This window comes from Candidozyma haemuli (genome assembly GCF_002926055.2).
Source record: "Candidozyma haemuli strain B11899 chromosome Unknown G_2014730914, whole genome shotgun sequence".
Taxonomy (NCBI): domain Eukaryota; kingdom Fungi; phylum Ascomycota; class Pichiomycetes; order Serinales; family Metschnikowiaceae; genus Candidozyma; species Candidozyma haemuli.
Window position 1 is genome coordinate 274,839 of NW_020289905.1, and position 20,611 is coordinate 295,449.

At 47.4% G+C, this 20,611-nt stretch overlaps 8 protein-coding genes across 8 annotated transcripts; 2 read left to right on the plus strand and 6 right to left on the minus strand. All coding sequences in view use genetic code 12, as the record gives it.

The window, feature by feature from the left end:
• Positions 1-180: 180 nt before the first annotated feature.
• On the plus strand, positions 181-2,379 carry CXQ85_004252 (uncharacterized protein; the record flags this gene model as incomplete). Its single annotated transcript, XM_025487879.1, has 2 exons — positions 181-1,389; positions 1,786-2,379. 2 exons carry the CDS (start codon positions 181-183, stop codon positions 2,377-2,379), a joined length of 1,803 nt encoding a protein of 600 aa, XP_025341687.1.
• A 67-nt stretch (positions 2,380-2,446) lies between these two features.
• Positions 2,447-3,517, minus strand: CXQ85_004253 (uncharacterized protein; the record flags this gene model as incomplete). The annotated part of the gene is made up of 1 exon (XM_025487880.1): positions 2,447-3,517. One exon carries the CDS (start codon positions 3,515-3,517, stop codon positions 2,447-2,449), a length of 1,071 nt encoding a protein of 356 aa, XP_025341688.1.
• A 1,184-nt stretch (positions 3,518-4,701) lies between these two features.
• Positions 4,702-6,057, plus strand: CXQ85_004254 (glutamyl-tRNA(Gln) amidotransferase subunit; the record flags this gene model as incomplete). Its single annotated transcript, XM_025487881.1, has 1 exon — positions 4,702-6,057. One exon carries the CDS (start codon positions 4,702-4,704, stop codon positions 6,055-6,057), a length of 1,356 nt encoding a protein of 451 aa, XP_025341689.1.
• Positions 6,058-6,206: 149 nt separating this feature from the next.
• On the minus strand, positions 6,207-7,067 carry CXQ85_004255 (GTP cyclohydrolase I; the record flags this gene model as incomplete). The annotated part of the gene is made up of 1 exon (XM_025487882.1): positions 6,207-7,067. One exon carries the CDS (start codon positions 7,065-7,067, stop codon positions 6,207-6,209), a length of 861 nt encoding a protein of 286 aa, XP_025341690.1.
• Positions 7,068-7,384: 317 nt separating this feature from the next.
• Positions 7,385-11,020, minus strand: SSD1 (mRNA-binding translational repressor; the record flags this gene model as incomplete). The annotated part of the gene is made up of 1 exon (XM_025487883.1): positions 7,385-11,020. The coding sequence occupies one exon, from the start codon at positions 11,018-11,020 to the stop codon at positions 7,385-7,387; it is 3,636 nt and encodes a 1,211-aa protein (XP_025341691.1).
• A 1,428-nt stretch (positions 11,021-12,448) lies between these two features.
• Positions 12,449-13,843, minus strand: HYS2 (DNA-directed DNA polymerase delta subunit; the record flags this gene model as incomplete). Its single annotated transcript, XM_025487884.1, has 1 exon — positions 12,449-13,843. One exon carries the CDS (start codon positions 13,841-13,843, stop codon positions 12,449-12,451), a length of 1,395 nt encoding a protein of 464 aa, XP_025341692.1.
• A 689-nt stretch (positions 13,844-14,532) lies between these two features.
• PPR1 (Ppr1p) lies at positions 14,533-16,950 on the minus strand (the record flags this gene model as incomplete). Its single annotated transcript, XM_025487885.1, has 1 exon — positions 14,533-16,950. One exon carries the CDS (start codon positions 16,948-16,950, stop codon positions 14,533-14,535), a length of 2,418 nt encoding a protein of 805 aa, XP_025341693.1.
• A 1,229-nt stretch (positions 16,951-18,179) lies between these two features.
• On the minus strand, positions 18,180-20,267 carry CXQ85_004259 (uncharacterized protein; the record flags this gene model as incomplete). Its single annotated transcript, XM_025487886.1, has 1 exon — positions 18,180-20,267. The coding sequence occupies one exon, from the start codon at positions 20,265-20,267 to the stop codon at positions 18,180-18,182; it is 2,088 nt and encodes a 695-aa protein (XP_025341694.1).
• Between the last annotated feature and the right edge of the window lie 344 nt (positions 20,268-20,611).

Genomic DNA, 20,611 nt, shown 5'->3' on the forward strand with positions numbered 1-20,611 from the left:
GACTTCATGATATGGATCTGTAAAGGCAGCCCTTTCGAGGAACTTCGGGTAACTGCAAGCAACTCGAAGTGAGTTATACCTGCCATTTTCGGTACACTACGAAGGGCAACTAGAGCTCTAAGGTGAGCACGACCTATTTATTTGACAGAATTGCTTTACACAAGATTTGTTGACAAAAAAATGGAATACCTGGATGTTTGCAATGTCTATCGCTTCAACATCGAACCAATTCGTGACGGTATGAAGGTCTGGCTGTTTCCTCTACTATTTCATCTCCCTATTGTTTCTACACCAATTGATAGCTGCGTTACAAGGGCTTTTGTGAAAGACGGTCACATAATTTCTGTAACTGAGGCCAGCACGCGACCACGATGTGTGATTGAACTCATCAATCCACAACTTGACGGCGTTCTTTCTAATCCTAGTGATAGCCTTACGTGGCTTGACGAGCCTGGCGACGGAGCGCTAGTGTACACAGTGTTAGAAGCATCTTCTCTTGACTATGCAATTGGTGGTAAACAGATTGTCACTGACAGGAGATTGGTTGGCGGTTGTCTATTGAGATACAAAAAAAGAAAGTTTTGGTCTGGCTTCAATATCAAATTCCAGAAGCTAAATCCCTTGAGACAGGTCTCGAGCTCTGAAAATTGGAGTCTTAACTTGAATTATCACGATCCCGGCAAATTTTATCAAGAGGACCCTGACAATATCGTAACACCTGGAATGGAGCTTTCAGACTTTGTTGCATTGACGTTGGTCCTGCTGGGAATCCAGCCCCCAAGTATTTCATTGCAATGGGTTCAAGTGGAACTAGTGTATTGTGACACTAAGCAAATCCCAGATGCAGCAATATTTCTGTACAGTGATCGTTATGGAGCTATAACTCTCTTGGATACCAAGTGCGACGAGCCTCTCGTGGTATCGAAGTTGCCTGGAGTATATCCTAATACGTTCCGAGTTAGATCGCCTTATAAGTTTTTAAACTGCAAGATTCCTCAAGTGGGTCCTACGTTCAGTACAGAGTCGAATATGAGAACTTACTTTTTACGCATCCAACTCGTCATTCGAAGCGATGCCTCTAAGCATTTTGAGCTGTTGGACGCAACATTGAATATCGAAGTTGCATGTCAACATTACCAGGGGCGTAAAGAAAACTTGTCTGAGGATTTGCTGAATCAATTGGTGGGATTGAGTGAGCAGGCTAGAAGGGACGTGAAGGTGACAAGGAAAAGTGATGGAGTTCCAGGAGAAGAGACGCTGAAGTGGAGATTGCTGAAGAGCTTACGAAAATGGTCGAAAAGAGAAGGCTGCCCGATTGCAGATCCAGATGAGCAGTTAATGCAAACGGAAATGAACACAGGCAAGGTTTTCAAAAGGCTTGACCTTCCAGTGCGGGGAGAACCGTGTCCTTGTCCTGTGCTCCTGAAACCAGTTGACTACTTACCAGATGGTTACGAATTCATCTATGGGGGTCATGAAAGTGCCTGGTTGCGCGACATCGACGGGAATTTGTTTGTCATTACCACGGTCCGATGGTTTCACAGACGTTCAGGAGATGCGAATTATACTGAAGGTTTTGAACGATCAGTTCTGTACGATGGTTTTGATAATTCTGGTCTAGGCGGGTATAAAAAGCTGATGAATAGTCGATTTTTTTATCCCAGCATTGTACCAACCGGCGATGAATCTTCTCCGGTATTGAAGGCGACCTGGGTGCTTCTGAAATGGCCCGATCCCATCTTACTCCGGCAAGGGCATGGGAAATATTTCCAAGCATTATACCAGTACCATTGCTTGTCAGCTATGAGCACGAATCCGAAAAGGAAACGATTGATTGACAATCTAGCGTATCCTAAACTTGAGGCGATCTTCGTTGGCCTGGCTCGGTATCTGCAAGACGATGGAGGACGTATCGTTGTCTCACGGATGAGAGTTTCGGATTTCATTCGGCTATACATCAAATTGAGGCCAGAGGGCTGTGAATGTCGTATTACGATCGAAAGTTTAGCCATTGGTATCGATGAGCGGTTGACGTTACTCTCGGATTACAATCCGTGCTGCTTTTCTGAAACGTACGATGTTCACGAAGTGACAAATGCAAAGCCATCTTTGACAATTGATGCGAACCTGGAACCGTTGACCACTTGCACAGTACCTGTTCCTGTGTCGCTATATCAAGCCAGGATTCCAGACTTACTTGGTTCAGCGTTTTCGACTTTCAGTGAGATGAGTTATGAGATATTTTTCCACGTATCGTTGACTATTGACGGTAAGATAAAGAAGAGCTTAACCGCCCGCGTGCCAATAATCATTGCGGAAGACAAGTATGACTTATTAGGGCTCTTTTCAGAGGCACCGCTGTATCAACCTACCGGGTAACTACGTGGGAAGCTGCTACTGAATCATCGCAGTGCAAAATGATATACTATTACCACCTATCAAAACTTCAAGCTCCATTAATGGCATTCAATATTTGGGACAACACCGATGAGCGCTCTTTGCGTTCTATGATGAGCTCTTGAAGTACCACTTCAAGCGCGAACCTGGTGGGTTTATAATTCTTCAACGAAGGGTTGTCTTCTAGAATGACAACATACTTTTCCAAGACAAAAATTAGGGACTTTTTCGTTTTAACACCCTGGAGAGAGGTGTTAAAGTTTCTAAGCCAGTCCACAAAAGAGACAAAACTCCTTTGGTGACTTTGCAGAATTGAGAAGCTGGCTTCGCGGCTCAATAAGTCTATGCAATCACGCCGACCCATAACTTTGATTAAAGTAGCATAGATTGACTTCACAAGTTGTTCGAGCTGTTCATTCAATGGGGTATCATTAAGCTGATGGCGGATACTCTGGAGACAGTTCAACAAGGGTTGGGTTTCGGGATTACGATCACGGCAGAGCTTTTCAAATTCACTTAACCCGACTAATAATTTCTCTTGCTGGTGAACGCCATAATCATCCTCATGAAAATCACAACTAATCCTGGCTACCTCGCGGGTGACGAAGTCACCGTTGGCATCATGTTCAATGAAATTGATGATCGAGGTTCGTAACTCTTTCATGGTAGACCGACTAAATGCCATGTCATCTAGGGCATCACATATACGAGAAATAGAAGCGCCTAGTTCAAGTGCCATCCATTCTTTAGACACTGACCATATGCTTCCACCTGGAAGAGCTTCGGTGTCTCCTTCAGTGGGATAAAGCAGATGGTAGAGCTTCTGAACACTTTCCTTTAAGTCTCCAATCCTGAATCCCTTGCCAGCTTCCTGCCAGTCTTCAAGAAACTCAATGATGTCTTTAAACACCGGACCAGCCTCTGAAGAATCTACTGCCTCTGTAAGACTGCTAAGGGATGTGCTCAAAGAGGCAAAATCTGACCCATTCCCGTCTTGAAGAGATACAAGATGAATGACTGGCGCAGTATACTCAAATAAGGCTGGTTTAAGGTAGAGTTGAGTTCTTAACTTTTCGAGTAGTTCCTGCTTTAAAAAGAGTTGTTTTTCAACTGGTGCCATCTTTGGTTGTAGTACTTAACTATTTGCAGCCAAAGAGCACCTCGCGAGGATATGACCTGACCTGTGTGCCGATCCACACTCCTTGCAAGGTCATGACAGCTTATGGTAGACTTTTAAGATAGAGTTATTTTATCTAAGCATTTGAATTGACATTGAATTGAATTAATACTGCCGATCACGATATAGGAGGGGCTAGACGGGATTGGGCGAAAGGTACTTTTGCGTTTCTTGCTTCCACGTACCCAATTGGCCAAACCTTAGAATATAGTGTATACTTTAGTGCCGTCGATGTTCCTATCAGGTCAATTGATGAATTTTAGACACCTATTCGTCTTCGGGGTCTGGTACGACTGGCCCTGGAGTAACCGGCTAGACAGGGGAGAAAGAAGGGTTCTTCACGGTGGTAAAATACGAGGAGACACGAGGTAACCATATTTCTATCGTCCAAGAACTATTTCCCAGGCCCCGCTAAACACTCCAACGAACAATCTCTATCCATGGTATTAGATAATGATGGGACATGGCAGTATCGGTACCTCGCTGCTTGGTTTCGTCTCTAATGGGTCACCATATCCCCTTAAACGCCATTGATGGATAACGTTCTTAGCCTCGAAAACCATTTAGTGCTAATATGCCTCTGATCTCTTTCTTCACGCCTACTTTTATCCACTTCTTTACCAAAAACTGTTCTTTCTAGGGCTATACTTCCATGTGACATTCACGTGGTCTGTCACGTTTATCATATTTATGGTCTATATGCAGTATTATAAATAAACATTTCAGAATAGACCCGAAAGCATCACCATTTTCTGTATATTTCTACCCCTTCAAAACGCTTCGCCTTCTTTAAGTCCACCCCCGCCTCTAGCACTTTCACCTGCACTTTCCCAACACCACTTGTCCCCAAATGCCGTCCCCAAACTATACACAATCTACCCACCACACCGCCGTTCCCAGAAAACAACAAACGAAGATCTCATCTCCCAGCCACCACCCAGCTACTTCTCTCTCCCTCTAAGTCTTCTCTCACCACTGCCCCTCCCGTATAACCTTCCTTCCTTCTCCTCCAAAAGCCATCTAGATGAGTTTCCTGCAGAATACCTACCAAGCGCTCACTAAGTAACCAGAAGCTGCTACTCCAACCATCCTTTGCTCCAAGACATCATACGCCAATTCACACCACAATGTACCGATTGACCAAAAGAACTCTTGCCACGGCCATAAAGGACCCCTACAATGCCCTTATACTGTCACGTGCCTCCCCAAAACAAGGTGAAGGTCCTCTTGCTCCATGGACCTATGTTGTCAAGGACAATATCGCCACTACAGAGGAGCCCACTACATGTGCATCTGCGATTCTTAAGAACTATTATAGTCCTTTTGACGCTACGGTGGTGAAGCTTCTAGATGAAGCGGGTGCTACGTTGGTGGGGAAAGCCAATTTGGACGAGTACGGCTTGGGCTCATCTAATACCAATTCTGCATTTGGCCCAGTGAAAAACCCTCTCTATGAAGAGTTTCGTGTTTCTGGAGGTTCCTCTGGAGGCTCTGCTGCTGCTGTATCTGGAGGGCTTTGTGATTTTTCCCTTGGTACCGATACCGGTGGTTCCGTTAGACAACCTTCTGGTTATTGTGGTATTCTTGGCTTCAAGCCTACTTACGGGCGTATATCAAGATGGGGTGTGGCTGCATACGCCCAGGGCTTCGATACGGTGGGTATCATGGCTCGGGACTTTGCAGTTATCAGGAAAACGTTTGATGTGATAGACAAGTATGATGAAAAAGATGTCACGGCAATGCCGCCATGGATACGAAACAAGTTTGGTGCAGCGCATCTTCCGAAGAAGCTTCGTATTGGTGTTCCTCATGAATTCTTGGTTGGCGAATTACTGGCAGAAACAAAGAAAGAATATGGAGCTACGTTGGCGAATCTTGTCAAGGCAGGCCACTCGGTGATGCCTGTTTCTTTACCCACCATCAAAAAGTCGCTTCCAGCATACTATACATTAGTTTCAGCCGGTGCAGCTTCCAGTCTTTCCCGCTTTGATGGTGTTAGGTATGGTGTTTCCGTGGGACCCGAATACCCTGAGACCATCATTCCCGAAAATAGATCGCATGGACTTGGAATGGAAGTGAAGCGTAGAACGCTTTTGGGAAACTTCACACTTTCTAGTGAATCTGGAGACCATTTTGTGCGTGCTACAGGGATCCGTCAACACCTTGTGGAGGAAATGAATGATGTGCTCAACTTCCCCAACCATTTACTTAATACTCCCGAGAACCCAGATGGTGTCCACGTTTTAGTTGCACCTACTGCGTTTGGAGAGGCCCCTACGTTGGAAGACTACAAGCTGGCTTGCTCTTCGAGTCTTGTGAATGGGTACATTGACGATATAATGACGATCCCAGCATCGTTAGCGGGATGTCCGTCGATATCGGTACCTATGCGGAACCGCAGGTACGGGATCCAAGTGATGACACAATACGGCTACGACCGTTTCCTTCTCAAGGCTGCAGAGCTCATTGAAGCACACAAGTGATAGACCACGATTGATAGAAAAATAAAGAGATACTCTATTCAAAAGATACTCTAAATCATGCATTGTATAGAACTGAATATGAGGTGAATCATAGCGTCATAAAACAGGACCCGTTGAGAGGCCCAGCGCAAGCACCTATGCAAGAATGTCTACTTTCTGCCCAAGAGGGTCAAGAACTCGTCTCGGGTCTTTTGCTGCTGGCGGAAGCAGCCCAACATGCAGCTTGTTGTAGTGGAAGAGCCTGTCTTTTGAACACCACGGCTCACCATGCACATGTGGGTAGCCTCGATAACTACAGCCACACCTCTAGGGTGTAAGATCTCGCTCAAGGCCATGGCAATCTGCTTGGTCAAACGCTCCTGGACCTGGAAACGGCGGGAGTACATCTCAGCAAGACGTGCAAGCTTGGAAAGACCCACAACCCGCTTATTAGGAATGTAGGCAATGTGGGCCTTGCCAAAGAACGGCACCAAGTGATGCTCACACAAGGAGTACACTTCGATATCACGAACAATCACCATCTCGTCGTGATCCTCCTCAAACACCGCCCGCTTCACCACATCTCGAATATTGTCTTCGTATCCCTTGGTAAAGTAAAGCATCGCCCTGGCGTACCGTTCTGGAGTCTCCAAGAGACCCTCTCTATCGACGTCTTCGCCTAGCTCGTGCAAAATCGACTTCACCGCAGTAGCAATACGCTGTTCACGCTGCTTAGCTTCCTCGTCACTCTGTTCAATCCTGGACCTGGCGCCCTTGGAAGGCCATGATAACCCATCACTGTCTATAGGAGGGTTCAAGGTACAAGGAGAGGCCGCTCTGGTTTGGAGAGGCGTACCGTACTCTCTGGCGATGTAACTTGCTTGGGAAAGCTTATGTTTCTTAGCCGCCGACTCGCCCAAAACCGGTTTGGGTCTTCCTATGCCGTTGGCGTTGGCGATGGGGGTTAATTGGGAGGCATCGGTGGAAGGAACAGAGTCAGATCTGGCTGACTCAGATTCCCGATCGGACATGGGTTGGGTGGTTTCTTTGGGGGGTTTAGACGGTCCACGTGGCAAATGTCCTTTTACTAGGTCAAACAACAAAGGGTGGTGGGTATTCGTTGGAGGGCCTGGAAAATTTTTTAGCGCATAGTACATTACTCATTATCGTCTTTATCGTAGGGTGTGGGAGGGTGGTGTACGGGTGTGTTTGTGGTAGCGGTGATGTGATTTCCTGATGGACCATGCATAAAAGGAGGCAGATGACGACATGAATATACGAAAAGGGGGCTAAGAGTAAATTATCTGTATTAATTCAATATGCTTCAAGTTATAGTGTTCGTGATTCGTTATGCGTCGGCAAACGGGTTCAAGATCCGTACCGTCAAGCATGGCAACGCCATGCCGATTTCTGCCCTCAACAATACCGGCACCGGCTGCATTTCACGAATCTCTTGGATATAAGACTTGTTTTCCACGCGAGTGATTACGTCTTGTAAGTAAGGGCTCAACCCGCCGTCGTCAGGTTTGGCGTCAAGGAATGATCCGGACGATGGCCGGCTGGTTCCACCAAACAGGGTCCGCGATGGGGACGAAGGCATCGATTGCCAGGTATTCTTCACCTGAGGTGTGGTGACCTTGGGCACATCGATATGCATCGCTCCCAATTTCTCGATAATGCTATCAGGGACAATGTTGTTGTTCCGCTCCAATGCACTCTTTCTCTGGATCTTGGCAGCTTCCAGAGCAGACGTACGGTACTTGTTCTTGATGGAAGATCTGTAGCTCAACGCCGACTTTTCATCTGGAGGAATGTAGGTAGCCAGGTCAACGCCTCTTTCCCAGAACAATTCAAGCACACGGTTGGCCTTGTCGAATTCCGCCTTCACCAAGGGCAATTGATCACCGTGCACTCTCTTTTCAATACCAAACTCTGGAATGTAAACGTCGAACGATGACTCGTACACCTGGAGAACAGTACCCATCACCAACAATTGACCAGCATGTTCGCTCATCTCATTGATGGTTTGAGACAACAACAAATGGATTGCCTGGTACTGAGAATTGGCTGCACAATCCTTCTTGAAATTGCAATAATCGGAAATCGCCTTCAAAGCGTCCAAATCGGGCGCCTTATCACGCTCAGTAGCATTAATAACCTGCTTCACCTGTCTGTGAACAATAAGGTCGGCAAACCTGCGCAACGGAGATGTGAAATGAGTGTAGAGTGATAAGTTCAAATAATAATGCGAGAAGTTTTCGGAATCTTGCTTGCCAGCAATGTAGTACTTGCCCCGAGGCATACACTTGTATAACAAGGTTTCAATGCATTGCCTCTTGAGAGGGTCATCGATCTTCAAGATCGACAGCTGGATGCTGCTGGAAGTGGAGGTATCAATCTTGAATCCCAAATTGTATGCCTTCTTGGAGAAGTTCTCAATCTTCTGCAAAGTTGGCAATGCCAGGCGACGCAAGAAGGCTTCATCTCCCAAAGTAGCGTGCACCTTGGCAGCAATTGTGGAGTTAACCTTGTGGCCAATCTCGGAAACAATTCTCAAAGCGAAACTGCTCTCGAAAATGTTCAAATGCAATCTGACCTTCTCATCATCAAGTTGGTCCAAGAGGGTCAAGCTGGGGCTGATGCCTAGAGTCCTGTCACTCAAACGCTGACGGCGGAACTCTTTTGCAATAAGGGCAAATGTCTTGATGTAGTCACATGTAGCAGAGGTGATTTCACTGTTCACAGCGCCGTTACCCAAGATGGCATCCACATCGTCAAAGGATACCGTCAGCTTAGGGATGACCACAGACTCACGGATATGAACGTTCTCAACCTCAAAAGAGGTGGTGTCAATTTCAAAAGTGACAGAAACGGCCAAGCTCTTTTCATTATCCTTGAAAGAAATCAAGTCATTAAATTCAGCAGGGTATAAATGAGCAGCCTTCTGAGGCAAGAAAACGGAGGAAGAAATCTTCTTTGCCTTTCTCTCCAATGTGGATCCAGGCTGGACGAAATGAGAGATATCAACAGCGTGGAATCCCAACTCAATGATAGTGTTACTGAGACGCTTGACATGCATGGCGTGGTCGATGAACTGGTTGTCCTCGGTGAATGCGATAACGTAGTCGTTGAAGAACTCAGCTCTGTTGGGGTTGGCCAACTCGGTCTCCACGCTTGGTACGGAGTTTAAAAGGGATTGTAAGTACCCATCGTCACCATCAAGGCTCGATGGGTATTCGTCACAAGAGAAGTTATTGTCTCTGAAGATAGCATCAATCTCAACTCCAGCATCATCAACCTTGCCCAACTTGTCAACCAAGGTTCCAAAAGGATGCAAAGAAGTGATTGGCCATCTCTTGATGGATGCAACAAACATTTGGTCAGCATATTTCTCGTGATTCTCGACGAAATCCTTTGGAGCCTGTTCGGTAGGGATAGCAATCAAGGGCACTCTCTTGTCTGTAGGCTTGAACCATACAATCTTTGGTGCTTTGGGGGTTTGAACAGAAGGCTCCTTACCAGATTTCTTATCAATGGCAGCCTGAGCAGCCTGTGCTGGTCTCAAGAGTCCGAGAGTACCGACGAAAATCTGGCCAGGGATACGGTCAACAACAGCAACGACGTGGCCAGCGTATAAAGGCTTTACTTCGTCATTAATCTCCTCCTCTTCAACCAAAAGTAAAGCCTGGCCTTCAACCTCGACGTCATCGTTCTTCTTCATGGTAGGTCTCTGCTTGAGAGAGCCTCTTCTGCCAAGGCCTTCGCCATCGTTTTCGGCTTTAGAGTCATCATTTCCGGGCAGAGTGGAAGTAGCGTCATTATGAATGTCATCACTCAACACGGAGGTGGCATTGTTCTTGGTCAATGTATTGTCCTTGCGGCGCTTCTTCTCTTCCTTCTCCTTCTTGGAGTCCCAAACTTCATCCACAACCAACAACTCAACAGCCACGAGATCACCTTCAAGGGCACGATTACGATCCTTAGAGCCACAGATGAAAATGTCGGCGTCAAGAAGACCATCCGTGGACACGTATGCATCGGAACGGTTCTTCTTGTTGACCCGCAAAGTGCCGACGACAAGACGCCCATCGTTGATTAACTCAGGCAATGACAGTTGGGGTAAGTAGGGAGCGAAAAGGGATTTCCGGCCACTTCCGCCACCTTGATTGCCCTGGTTGGGCATGAATTGCGACAAGGACAGCACCAGGCCGCCGCCAAAGGAAGACCCACGGCCTTTATGGCCCGGAACGAAAAACAGAGGGGGTTCTAACGACAGTTGTGTGCGTTGATGAGAAGCCGGCTGTTGCTGGGAACGCCAATTCGAATTGATGCTAGAGTCATTTTTCAGGTTCAGGCGGAAGTGGGAGGAGCGTCTCAGGTGGCCCTGGCCACGTTCAGGAGAAAGGCTGGAAAAGGCCGGAGCGGGAGGGTGTAAGGGGTTATTTTCAGGAGGAAACTTAAACAGTTGCTGGCCATGGGCGGAACGAGACCGGGAGTGGCCTCTAGGAGATCCCTCGGACGGACCGGCACTGGCGGCAGCAGCATAGTTGGTGGAGGGAAACCGGAATTGGGCAATATCGCCAGGAGGCAGCAGTTGCTGCAGAGACTGGTATGGGGAATCAGGAGTGGAAATGGCCGGAGGAGGCGGATTCTGAGCCTGGCGCTGGTTGGCAGCCGCCTTGATGGCCTCGTTTAAGCCCAAGGAGTGACGTCTAGCGTGGCCCTGGCCCTGGCCGCCGCCGCCGCCTCCACCCTGGTTCTGGGACGAGGCCGAGCCCGAGCGGCGATGGCCCAACGAAGGCAGCCTCAGGTGGCCCTCTTGCTGCTGAAGAAGCTGTTTCTGTTGAGACTGGACGGCCTCCAACTGCCGCTGGAGGTTATACTGTTCCACCATCAACGTGGTCAACTCAGACGGCGAGCGGCGGTGGGCAATGTAAAGGTTCTTTTTACGGCCTTGGTGGCCTGGAGAATCTGAGCCGGACATTGTTGCCGGGAGTAATTGGACTTTGGAAGCTTTAACGGGGCGATTGCTAAAGAGTGGAAAAGGAAAAGGAAAAAAAAAGAGTGAGTGTGGTTCTCTTTTTTTTTTTTTTTTTAATTTTTTTTGGTTCCAGTGCGCCTTGAGCAAAGGGAGGGAGGGAGGGGGGCCTAGGGCCTCAGGGGAAACAAAAAGAAGAAAGGAAGTGGACAACCAGGGAGAAAGCCAGTGGAAAGGACAACCAAAAATTGTCAAAAAAAGGGTCAATTGACGGGGGAATCCAAGGGTTTATATAGTGCGTGGGCGGGAGGGGAAGAATTGGTGGTGACTTTGATGACTTGGTGAGTTTGGGGAGGAAGTAGGTGGAGCTATTTATAAGACTTGCTCGATGGCGGCTGTTCCTGACAAAACAAAAAAAAAAAAAAGATGTAGAGGAAATTGAGGGAAGTGAGGGAAAATAGAGAAATCTGAGAAAATCTGAGGAAGCTGAGGAAATGAGGAAATCTGAGAAAGTGGACTGCCACCGCGGGGCGGCGCAAAGAAGACGAAGAAGAAGGAAAGGAAAGGAAAGGGAAGGGAGAAAGTATATGAAGATGTTTGAAAAAGGTGATTTTTTATATTAATGGCAATTGGTTGGATTTGGGGGATTTGGCCGTATTTAAGGAAAAAATTGGGACCTGGTCAGTTGGATGTCCCGGTTACGGGCTGGTGGTGAGCTGAGGTGGTGCACTCCAGCAAGGCCAGTGAGTGTCTGAGTATCCACAAAACATAGGTACCTGGAGGTTGCTAATTAATTAGCAATTGCCGTGGAAATTGACGTTGCGGACGCTTTTGGACCGGTTTGGGACTTTTTTGTCGTTGGCGGGCCCCGCTCGTATTTATACTGCTTCTCTTATTCTTTCCTGGCTTGTCTTGGTAGGTTGTCTGGTGACATGTCTCACATAACTTTTGTACAAAGTATGGCTGTGGCGGTGCACCGTGGCACTCCACAAATCTCTTCTTACCTCCACCATCAATGCCAATCAACCTCCACTGCAATTGACCTTCTGTCTCTTTGTCACCTTCGATGGTGCGTGAAGTTGCAGCCATGTACCTGCGCTGACAAGCGTTTGCAGCCATTGAAAAATCGCTCTCCAAAATGCCGTCTGTGGGTGAACAAGTATATTCATTGGATCTTCCACTGTGTTTAGAAAGGCACTGCTCTTCCCCTCCCGTGTAATTTAGCTCCTTCCTTTGATCGACATTAACCTTTAGGCTAGTGGAAGCTTAGTCGATTCCGGGTTTCCGAATCGCTAGGAGCCCGCTAGATGATGTCCCCCACTCCAAGGTGGCATTGCTTCGAATAAGCGGTATACTCCACCAAATGCCGATAAAAGACCTTGATTTTTCATTATTCGCCTTGCGCATCTGGTATCACCTCCGCCATAAACCTCTCTATTCCAGTCCAAACTCAATCACCTTCGTCTCTAGAGTACTGGTATTCACAAGCACCAACTGTCCCGTCTCGGCAAACTCGGGAATACTCACAACCGTAGCTTCTACACCAGACAATTCGACTTTCTTGCTGCCAAACTCACTTTGGTTACCTGCAAAATACAAGTGTGGTGTCTCCTCTAATGCAAATGGGTCTGCGTCTTCGTAAGGGTAACAGTAAAGCGTATCTGGGGCAGTAGGTGCAATATGCTGCCAAAGAAGTGTCTTGGCTAAGATTTCTGTAGGCGAGACGTCCAGGTCTGGAGGGTAGTACTTATTAATATCAGTGATGTTTTGACCAGCTGAGCCAAGAACTCGAAGTCCGTTCTCCAATTCCATCCAAGCTGGATTGCTGACGTTTTGAACAGCATCGCTGGCCTGGATACCAACGTAATGAGCATTAGCACCAAGTAATGAAGGATGAAGTGGTTGTTGAGGAATGCAAATTTCTGCTGGATCTTTAGGTCCAGCCATGACAGTAACGGGAATTGAGGCCATAACATTCAGAAGCCAAGCGTTCAAAAGACGCAAAGACTCGGCTTTAAAGTGGGAAGTGTTCTTTGACCCAAAGTCCTCTTTTCTATCAGTATCCTCTTCAATCTCTTCCACAGAGTTACCGGCAAGAACCAAACGGGTAACTTTCGAAGCCAAATCCACATCTTCAGCGCCTCCAAGCTCTCCACAAAGCCATTGTTGTAAAAGAACACTCTTCAAATCGCAATCGGTCTCTTTCTGGAACTTAAGCCCAGAAACAAGTGCCACATACTGCTCCTCATCTGTAGCCATAGGAAGCGGTTTCTGAGGTGCTGGCGATGGATAAATAATCTCCATGGCTTCAAAAATACCAGCCTGGATCTCAATACCCAAAACAGCCACTATCGCTCCACTGACTATCCTCGAATTAGCCAAAAGCGACTCGTTATGCAAAATAGCACGTCCACTCTCATCTTCCAACATCATCACGCTCGCCTCGGTGCCAATATAGTTAACTGGCGTCTTTGGCAAGATATCATCAGTCCCATGCTCCACATCCTGGAAAATATCAAGCTTATTCTTCATCTCAGTGAACACAGTGCCCAGAACCCAGCACAACTCTCCGCCCGTAATATCCAAGATCCTCTCTTTCCACTGCACTGTCTGTCCGTTCACACGACGCGTATTATTCCCCCACTTGTTCATCGCTAGCTCATCAACTCTAGGCTTCAACACACTGAGTCTGTGCTGGTACATCGAGAAGAACTGCCTCGAGTACGTTCTTGCCCTGGAGTCAAGCGTAAAGCTTGTCTTGTTGTCAAACGAGTCCTTGAAGGTATCTGGGACCCTGGTGGTCGTGCCTTCAACAAGGCTACCGTTCATGGCGAAGAGGGATATGGGTGTTTTCGTAGAAGTGGTAGGTGAAATGTTGATGCGATGATCGCGTCTGGGACGCGCCATAGTGGAAACGTACCACGTCGAGGAAACGGGGTCCACGGAAGTGGAAAAGCTATATAAATGAAAACTGCCTCCAAAAGTGCCTCAAATTAGGAGATTCGATTGGTTTATATGCTTTTAGATGGACGGGGGACCCCAATTGATGGGACCTTTTCTACACTTGTCCTGCACACGCTGCTACCCCAGATTAGTATTTTCCATTCTTCATATATATGCTTGTTTCTACATGCCACGGTTTGTGCTAGATCCGGCCGTGCTTGCTCTCCAGTACCCCAAGGCATGTCCTGAAAAGCCCCAGAAAGTGAGGATTGTGGCCCAGGTGGCTGATCACGTTTTGGGCGTGTTGTACTTGACAAGAGTACCTAACCTTCCTCAACTACATACCCAGATTGTCCTTGATGGAACGGAAGCAGCGGCAGATCCTGTTCCTATAAATATAGCTGACCTTACTGTGGATGGAGATTGCCTTCGTCGTGGCGCGGTGGTATCTGTTTGGGGAGCCTACGACGGGACTCAGGTGGTTGCCTGGGACTGTCTGGCATCGAATGGCCAGGAATTGCTTGGTGGCGGCTCTGACATTCTTGCCGAGGCGTCAAATCTCAAGGATTTATAGTTCAAGGCGTGTTGGGTTCTTGTTTGAACGATGGCGCTGTCAGACGACCAAAGAACTGGTCCCAAATGGGTTCAGAAGGCATCTGTTGAATGAGCTCGAAAACGCGTTTCCCGTCTCTGTTGGGGCCACTAGAAATGTTAGAATCGCTTTGCGTTAGCGTCAAGTCCATGGCGCTAGGCTCACGAATCGACAGAACTGGCGAGAGGTTCTCAAGCTCCAAGAAAAAGTCCTCGAGATGAGTCTCTGGCATCATTGGCGTAGGAAGAGCTTGCTCGTAACTACGATCAACGCGGTCTTCTTGCTCGAAACCTTCCCTGGAAACCCAGCCGAACCGAGGCAGGTCGAATTGGGTCATATCAGGCTGCGAGTGTTCGCTATCATTGGCTATACCTTCCACAAGACTGGCCAAGTTACCTTTTAAGCTGCCAGTGCCACTGACCAGATCAAGCTTTTGCTTCATGCCGTGGCTAGAGCTCATAATGTTACCCACCATAGTACCTTCGACAGTCACATCGTACCGAATCTTGAGCACTACAGCCGTAAGCATCTGGAAAGTGTCCATACACGATTTGGCAGCAGTGCAAGAAGCAACAAGCAGCGCCAACACCAGGAGGCATTCCTCGGTAACTGCTTTCACCTCGTCAGCGTCATTCTGGCTCCGAACATGCTCGGAATTATAAAGCACAAATAAATATGATGTTCCTGCCATGAACAAGTTATGGACAGCAGCCCAGGTATAATTGATAGCCTTTTTCTTGTAGAGCTTGGTATAGCAAGCCATGAGGTTTTTCAGCGCTTCAAGCACTTTATAGTAAGCTTCTGGAGCGAGTTGGAACGTCTTCTTTGAAAGACCATTGATAAGAAGGAGCGTATGGTAATAGTTAAGGTCAAAGAACTCCGTATTGAACTCACAGTTCATCTTGCGAGGTTTCTTTGGGCACCTGGCCCGCCAGATTTCAAGCTCTTCGGAAATATGTGTTTTCCATTGAGCCAAATTGCCAAACCGTCTGGGAAGTTCGCCATTTTCATACAAGATTCTTTGGCATTCCAGTTGAATCTGGCGTACTTTGAAAAACGAAAGTGTGATGGTCTTATACGAAGCCATGCCACCGCTGTTATCTGAATAGTCTCTGGTTTCCTGATCATTTGGATCAATAAAAGCATCATCAAGCTCTGACGGAAGACGAGCAGTAATGGACTCTTCTGGGATACCCACAGGACGTCCAAGATAAAAGCACATCTGACGATCAATTGAGTAAGTTGACCAAAATAAACGTCTTCTTCTGTCCTTGGTGAATGCAGAAAGGGTCTGTGCTTTCGGATGTTCTTCCTTGTGGAGCCCCAAATCCACACATAAGCGAAGTGCTGTTCCCAAAAGGTACCATACACCAGGAACATTCGGTCTCATCACCAGGTAAAGCGTTTGAAGAAGCACAGCCTCAAGCTGCTCAAGCAGATCAGCGGTGGAATAAGTGGAATCCACATGTTTCATGGCAGCTTCTTTAAACAGCTCGCTCATATGAGTATGGTACTGTAAATGGTTTGTTGAAGACGAAATAGCAAAAATGATATTCAAAAAGAACAACGGTTTCCGGAACTGTTCAGGCGTATGCATGGCCAGAGAGATCCTGGCAGGGTCCTGGTCCAGGGTAAGCAGCGCTTGCATTGTATGTTTATACTGAGCTAGCCATGTCTGGTCCTCAGGCACAACGCTATCCTGATAACAAGCTCTGTTGAACGCCAGGTAATCAGACGCTAGCAGCACACTATCGTCCCAAGCACCATACACCGGCAAAAAGATATCCCTAAGGAACGTTTCCCTATGAAGCACAGGAAGCTGGGAATTGCTCTGGGCAAAGAAGATCCTAATAAACTCCATGGCCGTCTTCTTCGGCGGAAGAATCGCCGGTGCCACGTCCACAGGCACCAGCGCCATCAGGTCACTTGGCCCCATGTTCATCTTATTCGCCGTAACCATCAACTTGGCAAACGTCACGCCCATGGGCCCCACGTACCCAGCCGGTTCCGACGAAACCAGCATCAGTGCCAGTACCAGCGCCAGCGCCAGCAGTGGACTATCATCGCCCTGCCCCGAAGGATCCACGCCATGTTGTCGTAAAAGGCCCTCAAGCCTCTGCAACCGTTCTTCCAAATGGTAAACATACAGCCTGGGCACTTCACGCCCTGTGGCCGGGTCTATACCCACACACTCGAGGCCGGCCCGTTCACATTTCGAGCATTTCGGAAAGTTCTGGTCACACTTGATTTTCTTGCTTCGACATCTCTGGCAAGCTGCAATGGACCTCGAGATGCCCACCACACTAGCATTTGACGCTCTGCGGCGACCATGGCCGTGGCCATGTCCATTTTCCGTTCCCGAGCCGCCAGTACGTTTCTTCCTCGGAGGCCCGTCGTCCATGATATTTTGATAAAGAAAAGAAGAGGAAGTAGCTGGTTCTTGGATGGAGGTGGAATGAAAAAGATAAGCTTGACGGCGCCTGCAGGGTCCCGTATAGATGAAGGCGATTGGACGATCAGGGGGCGGGAGAAAGACGGTGTCAGGTGCAAAACAGGGCAACAGAAAGGATCGAAACAGAGGATCTGACAAGACGGGGCTGCTTTAGGCAAGCAATGTAGTGTTGTTTGTTCTCGAGAGGAAATGGAAAGATGGAAATAATGGAAATAATCGCTGCGAGATTCTGGGGTAAGCAGCTCTGCAGGAAGGCACAAAGATAGAAGCCAGGGAATGGACCAGGAAGAGTCAAGGAAGGGAAAAAGAAAAGAGAATAGACAAGAAAAGAACCGGCAGGGTCTTTTCTGATTCCGTTTTGGGTTCTGAATCGGTTCTTGGTTTTCTTAGACAGTATACTTAAACAGTTATACTGGGGATTGGCCTGGGCTGCTGCCCCAGGTACATTCCGTTTTCGCAGCCATTTTGTGCAACGGCTCGTCCAGCCTCTTCTCACACTGCCACGCTGATACCGGCAGTTATTCGGTTCTCTAGCCGGTCGATCTGATCGACAGAGGCAACTTTTCACCTGCTCTTGACAACACATTTATATTTTTTGTTTCATTTCTCTGCGTTTCAAGGGTCCACCTGTTCTGTTTGCCATTCCTGTTTGACACTCTTGACCTTTTTTCTGACATCTGAGGGAGGGGTGTTTGGTCTTGCCGCGCTAATCGTGGATGGCCTTCTGTTTAAGGTTTGACTCTCATGCTATTCCGCTGCTTCCCCACAGTGGTGGTTGGTGGAGGAAGTAAACGGAGGGTACGGTTTGAAAAATAAGTGGAGGGTACAGTGGAAGCGGAGGGTACGATTTGGGAGGTGAACGGGACGTAGTGAAAAGGGCCGGGAATCGGTTGGTATTGCTAGGTCTGGGGCCTAACTGACTGGCCTGGGCATGGCCTGGCTGGTAAGCCTACCTGAACCAACCTCCCTCAGCTCATCAATAGACTTTCATCTAAATCAAGGTCTGATCCAACATCTCATGTGCCCAATTATTCTTCCCCACCTGGGGTTTTAAGTGCTCCTTGTTTTGTAGATCCACACAATGGAGCAGACATTCTATTTTTCAACTTTTTCAATTTTTTCAATTTTTTCAATTTTTTCAATTTTTTCAACTTTTTCAAAATCAATCTTTAACCGCCTCAGCGGGTCTTGTCATAGAGCGTCAAGTGCTTGATACGTGTACGTTGCAACTCGAATTTTCCTTGCAAATCTGGAATCATCACCTCGTAGTCGGCAGTGGTGGCTTCGGGATCGTTACCATCGTCTTCCACATGCAAAGTGGCCACCAAACTGTTTTCAAGCACTGGGTACTTCAAGTGCTGCTCGTCAACTTTCTGTTCGGCCAATACCTTCTTGTCGTGCTCCAGGTTTGAACCTGGGAACTTAGAAACGCCCGTACCAACCACTTCAGCATAGTCTGACGACTGCTTAGCCAAAATCAAGTCACTCCAGTTTCTCTTGTTCAAGAAATAGTGATTGTCACGAGGCAGCCCGTCTGTGTTCGACATGAAAATGGGCACAATATCCTCTGTAGTATTAGAATCGAACTTGTGGAGCTTTGTCTGTCTCTGGAGCAACTTTGGCATAACGTCTGGTGGTGGAGCGTTCACGATAGCCGAAGAAATGACGTTGAAAACCAAACGAGGGTCGTACTGAGGTGTAGATGTCACATCCTTGTTCTCCTTCTCGGCATCCTTGAGAATATGAGCTCTGGGGTGGTGGTGGATCTTGGTCTTCATACGACCGAAACATCCCAAATGGACATCTCCTGAAAGGATTGTAATACGAACACCATTTGCAGCACCAAAATCAATCAATCTCTTCATCAAACCGTTACGTTCTCTCTTGTGGTGTTTAGAACACCAGTGATCGTTTAAATCGTCCAAAACCTCAACACTACCATCGAACTCATTAACCAAACCAGGAGCAACAAAACCTCTGGTGGCCAAACCACGAATTGGTTTCAAAAGACGCAGAGTCAAGATCCATTCAAGCCAAACCATACGTGGGTACAAAATAGGTACACCAAGCATGACAAGAAGATGCTTTGTGTCGGGGTTCTTGTCTATCTCTGCCTGGCACCGCTTGAATATCAAATTGTACGTATCTGGTTCGATGATCTGAGAAAGACGTCTTTCGGTACGGCAATCCACACCCAAAAGCGAGATCTCTTTACCGAGTCTCATGTAAACCGAGTGGTTACGCTGCTTGATAAACTTACCTGGCTTGTTCAGCAAAATCCACGATGGGTCCTTAAGGTAAGCATCCTCATCAATCAGCATATGGTGCTGGAAGATCATATAGTACTTGTAAGCGACATTACCAATGGTAGAGAACACATTGGAAGCCATTGTTCTGTCTTTATAAGACCCAAAACCATCAATAATATCATGGTCATCGTAAATGTTCACAGCTGGGATCTGGGCCATGGATAATGGGAACATGTGTTGCTTGGTACCGCCATTAGTGCCCATCCAGTAGCCCTGGCCAAACCAGGCCATATAAGCGTTCAAATAGTAATTGCCCATTTCTTCAATCATCTCAGGAGTGGTCTCGATACGACGTTTCCTAGCAGCGGTAGTCTCGTTAAGCCACTTCTGGATCAGCTCTACATGAAGCTTGATGGCATCACAATAGATCTGGTCACCTCCACCAAGCATAACATGGTAGTGCTGTTTCTCGTGCTTTCTCAACACGTCAAGCCAAAGCGACAGCTTGTACTGAGAGGTATCCGTAGACAAAGAGAACCCATTGCATGAAAACGACACCACGTTCATCGACTGGTCAGCAGCAGGCACAAAGAAGGCATGAGCATCGTTTATCTTGCCATTGATCGAGTACCTGACTCTTTGTTCGTACTCCTCAAGGTCCAACTTAATGTTAAACCTCCAGAACTTGTATTCCTGTTCGGTATAGAAGTTTACCGCCGGAAACGTACCGTCAAACGAAGGTTTCCAGCCCTCAGGCGCCAGTTCTTTAGCTGCCGGGCCGATAGCGTAGCCAATCTCTGGCTCCACGTCGCCCTTAGTCACAAGCAATATAGAAGCCCTATAATTAGGCGAATTGTCCTCCCACAGGCCGCAAAGACGAAGAATAGGACCGCAATGGATCTGAAGACCATCTTCGTCTACAGGCGGGTCAGGACAGAGCTCAGGCACTTCCTCGGCAGCCTGTTTCTTATTGAGCTCGACGAACTTTTCCACAGGCACAGGGTCAAACCAGGTCATTGTGAAAAATCAAAAAAAGCAAAAATAGCAAAAAATAGCAAGTATTGGACGTTGGTGATGGTGTAGTAAACAGAGAATGTGAAAAACAGAGCCTGTACCGATTAGCCAGTGAGGCGCTGCGAAAGCGTCAGCAAGCGATGCACCGCAGAGCAAGAACTAGACGGTAGATAAGGAACAAAAAGGATGTAGTACTTTCAGAACTAAAAGCTAATAAGGCAATTCTTGCCATCCACCAATTACATATATATAGTGTTTTCTTCTTTTTACCCTTTTTCACCCTTTTTTGTCATTTCTTACTGCCCTCTTCTTCCTCTTTCAATGCCTTTTGGCTGCGAATTCAGGCA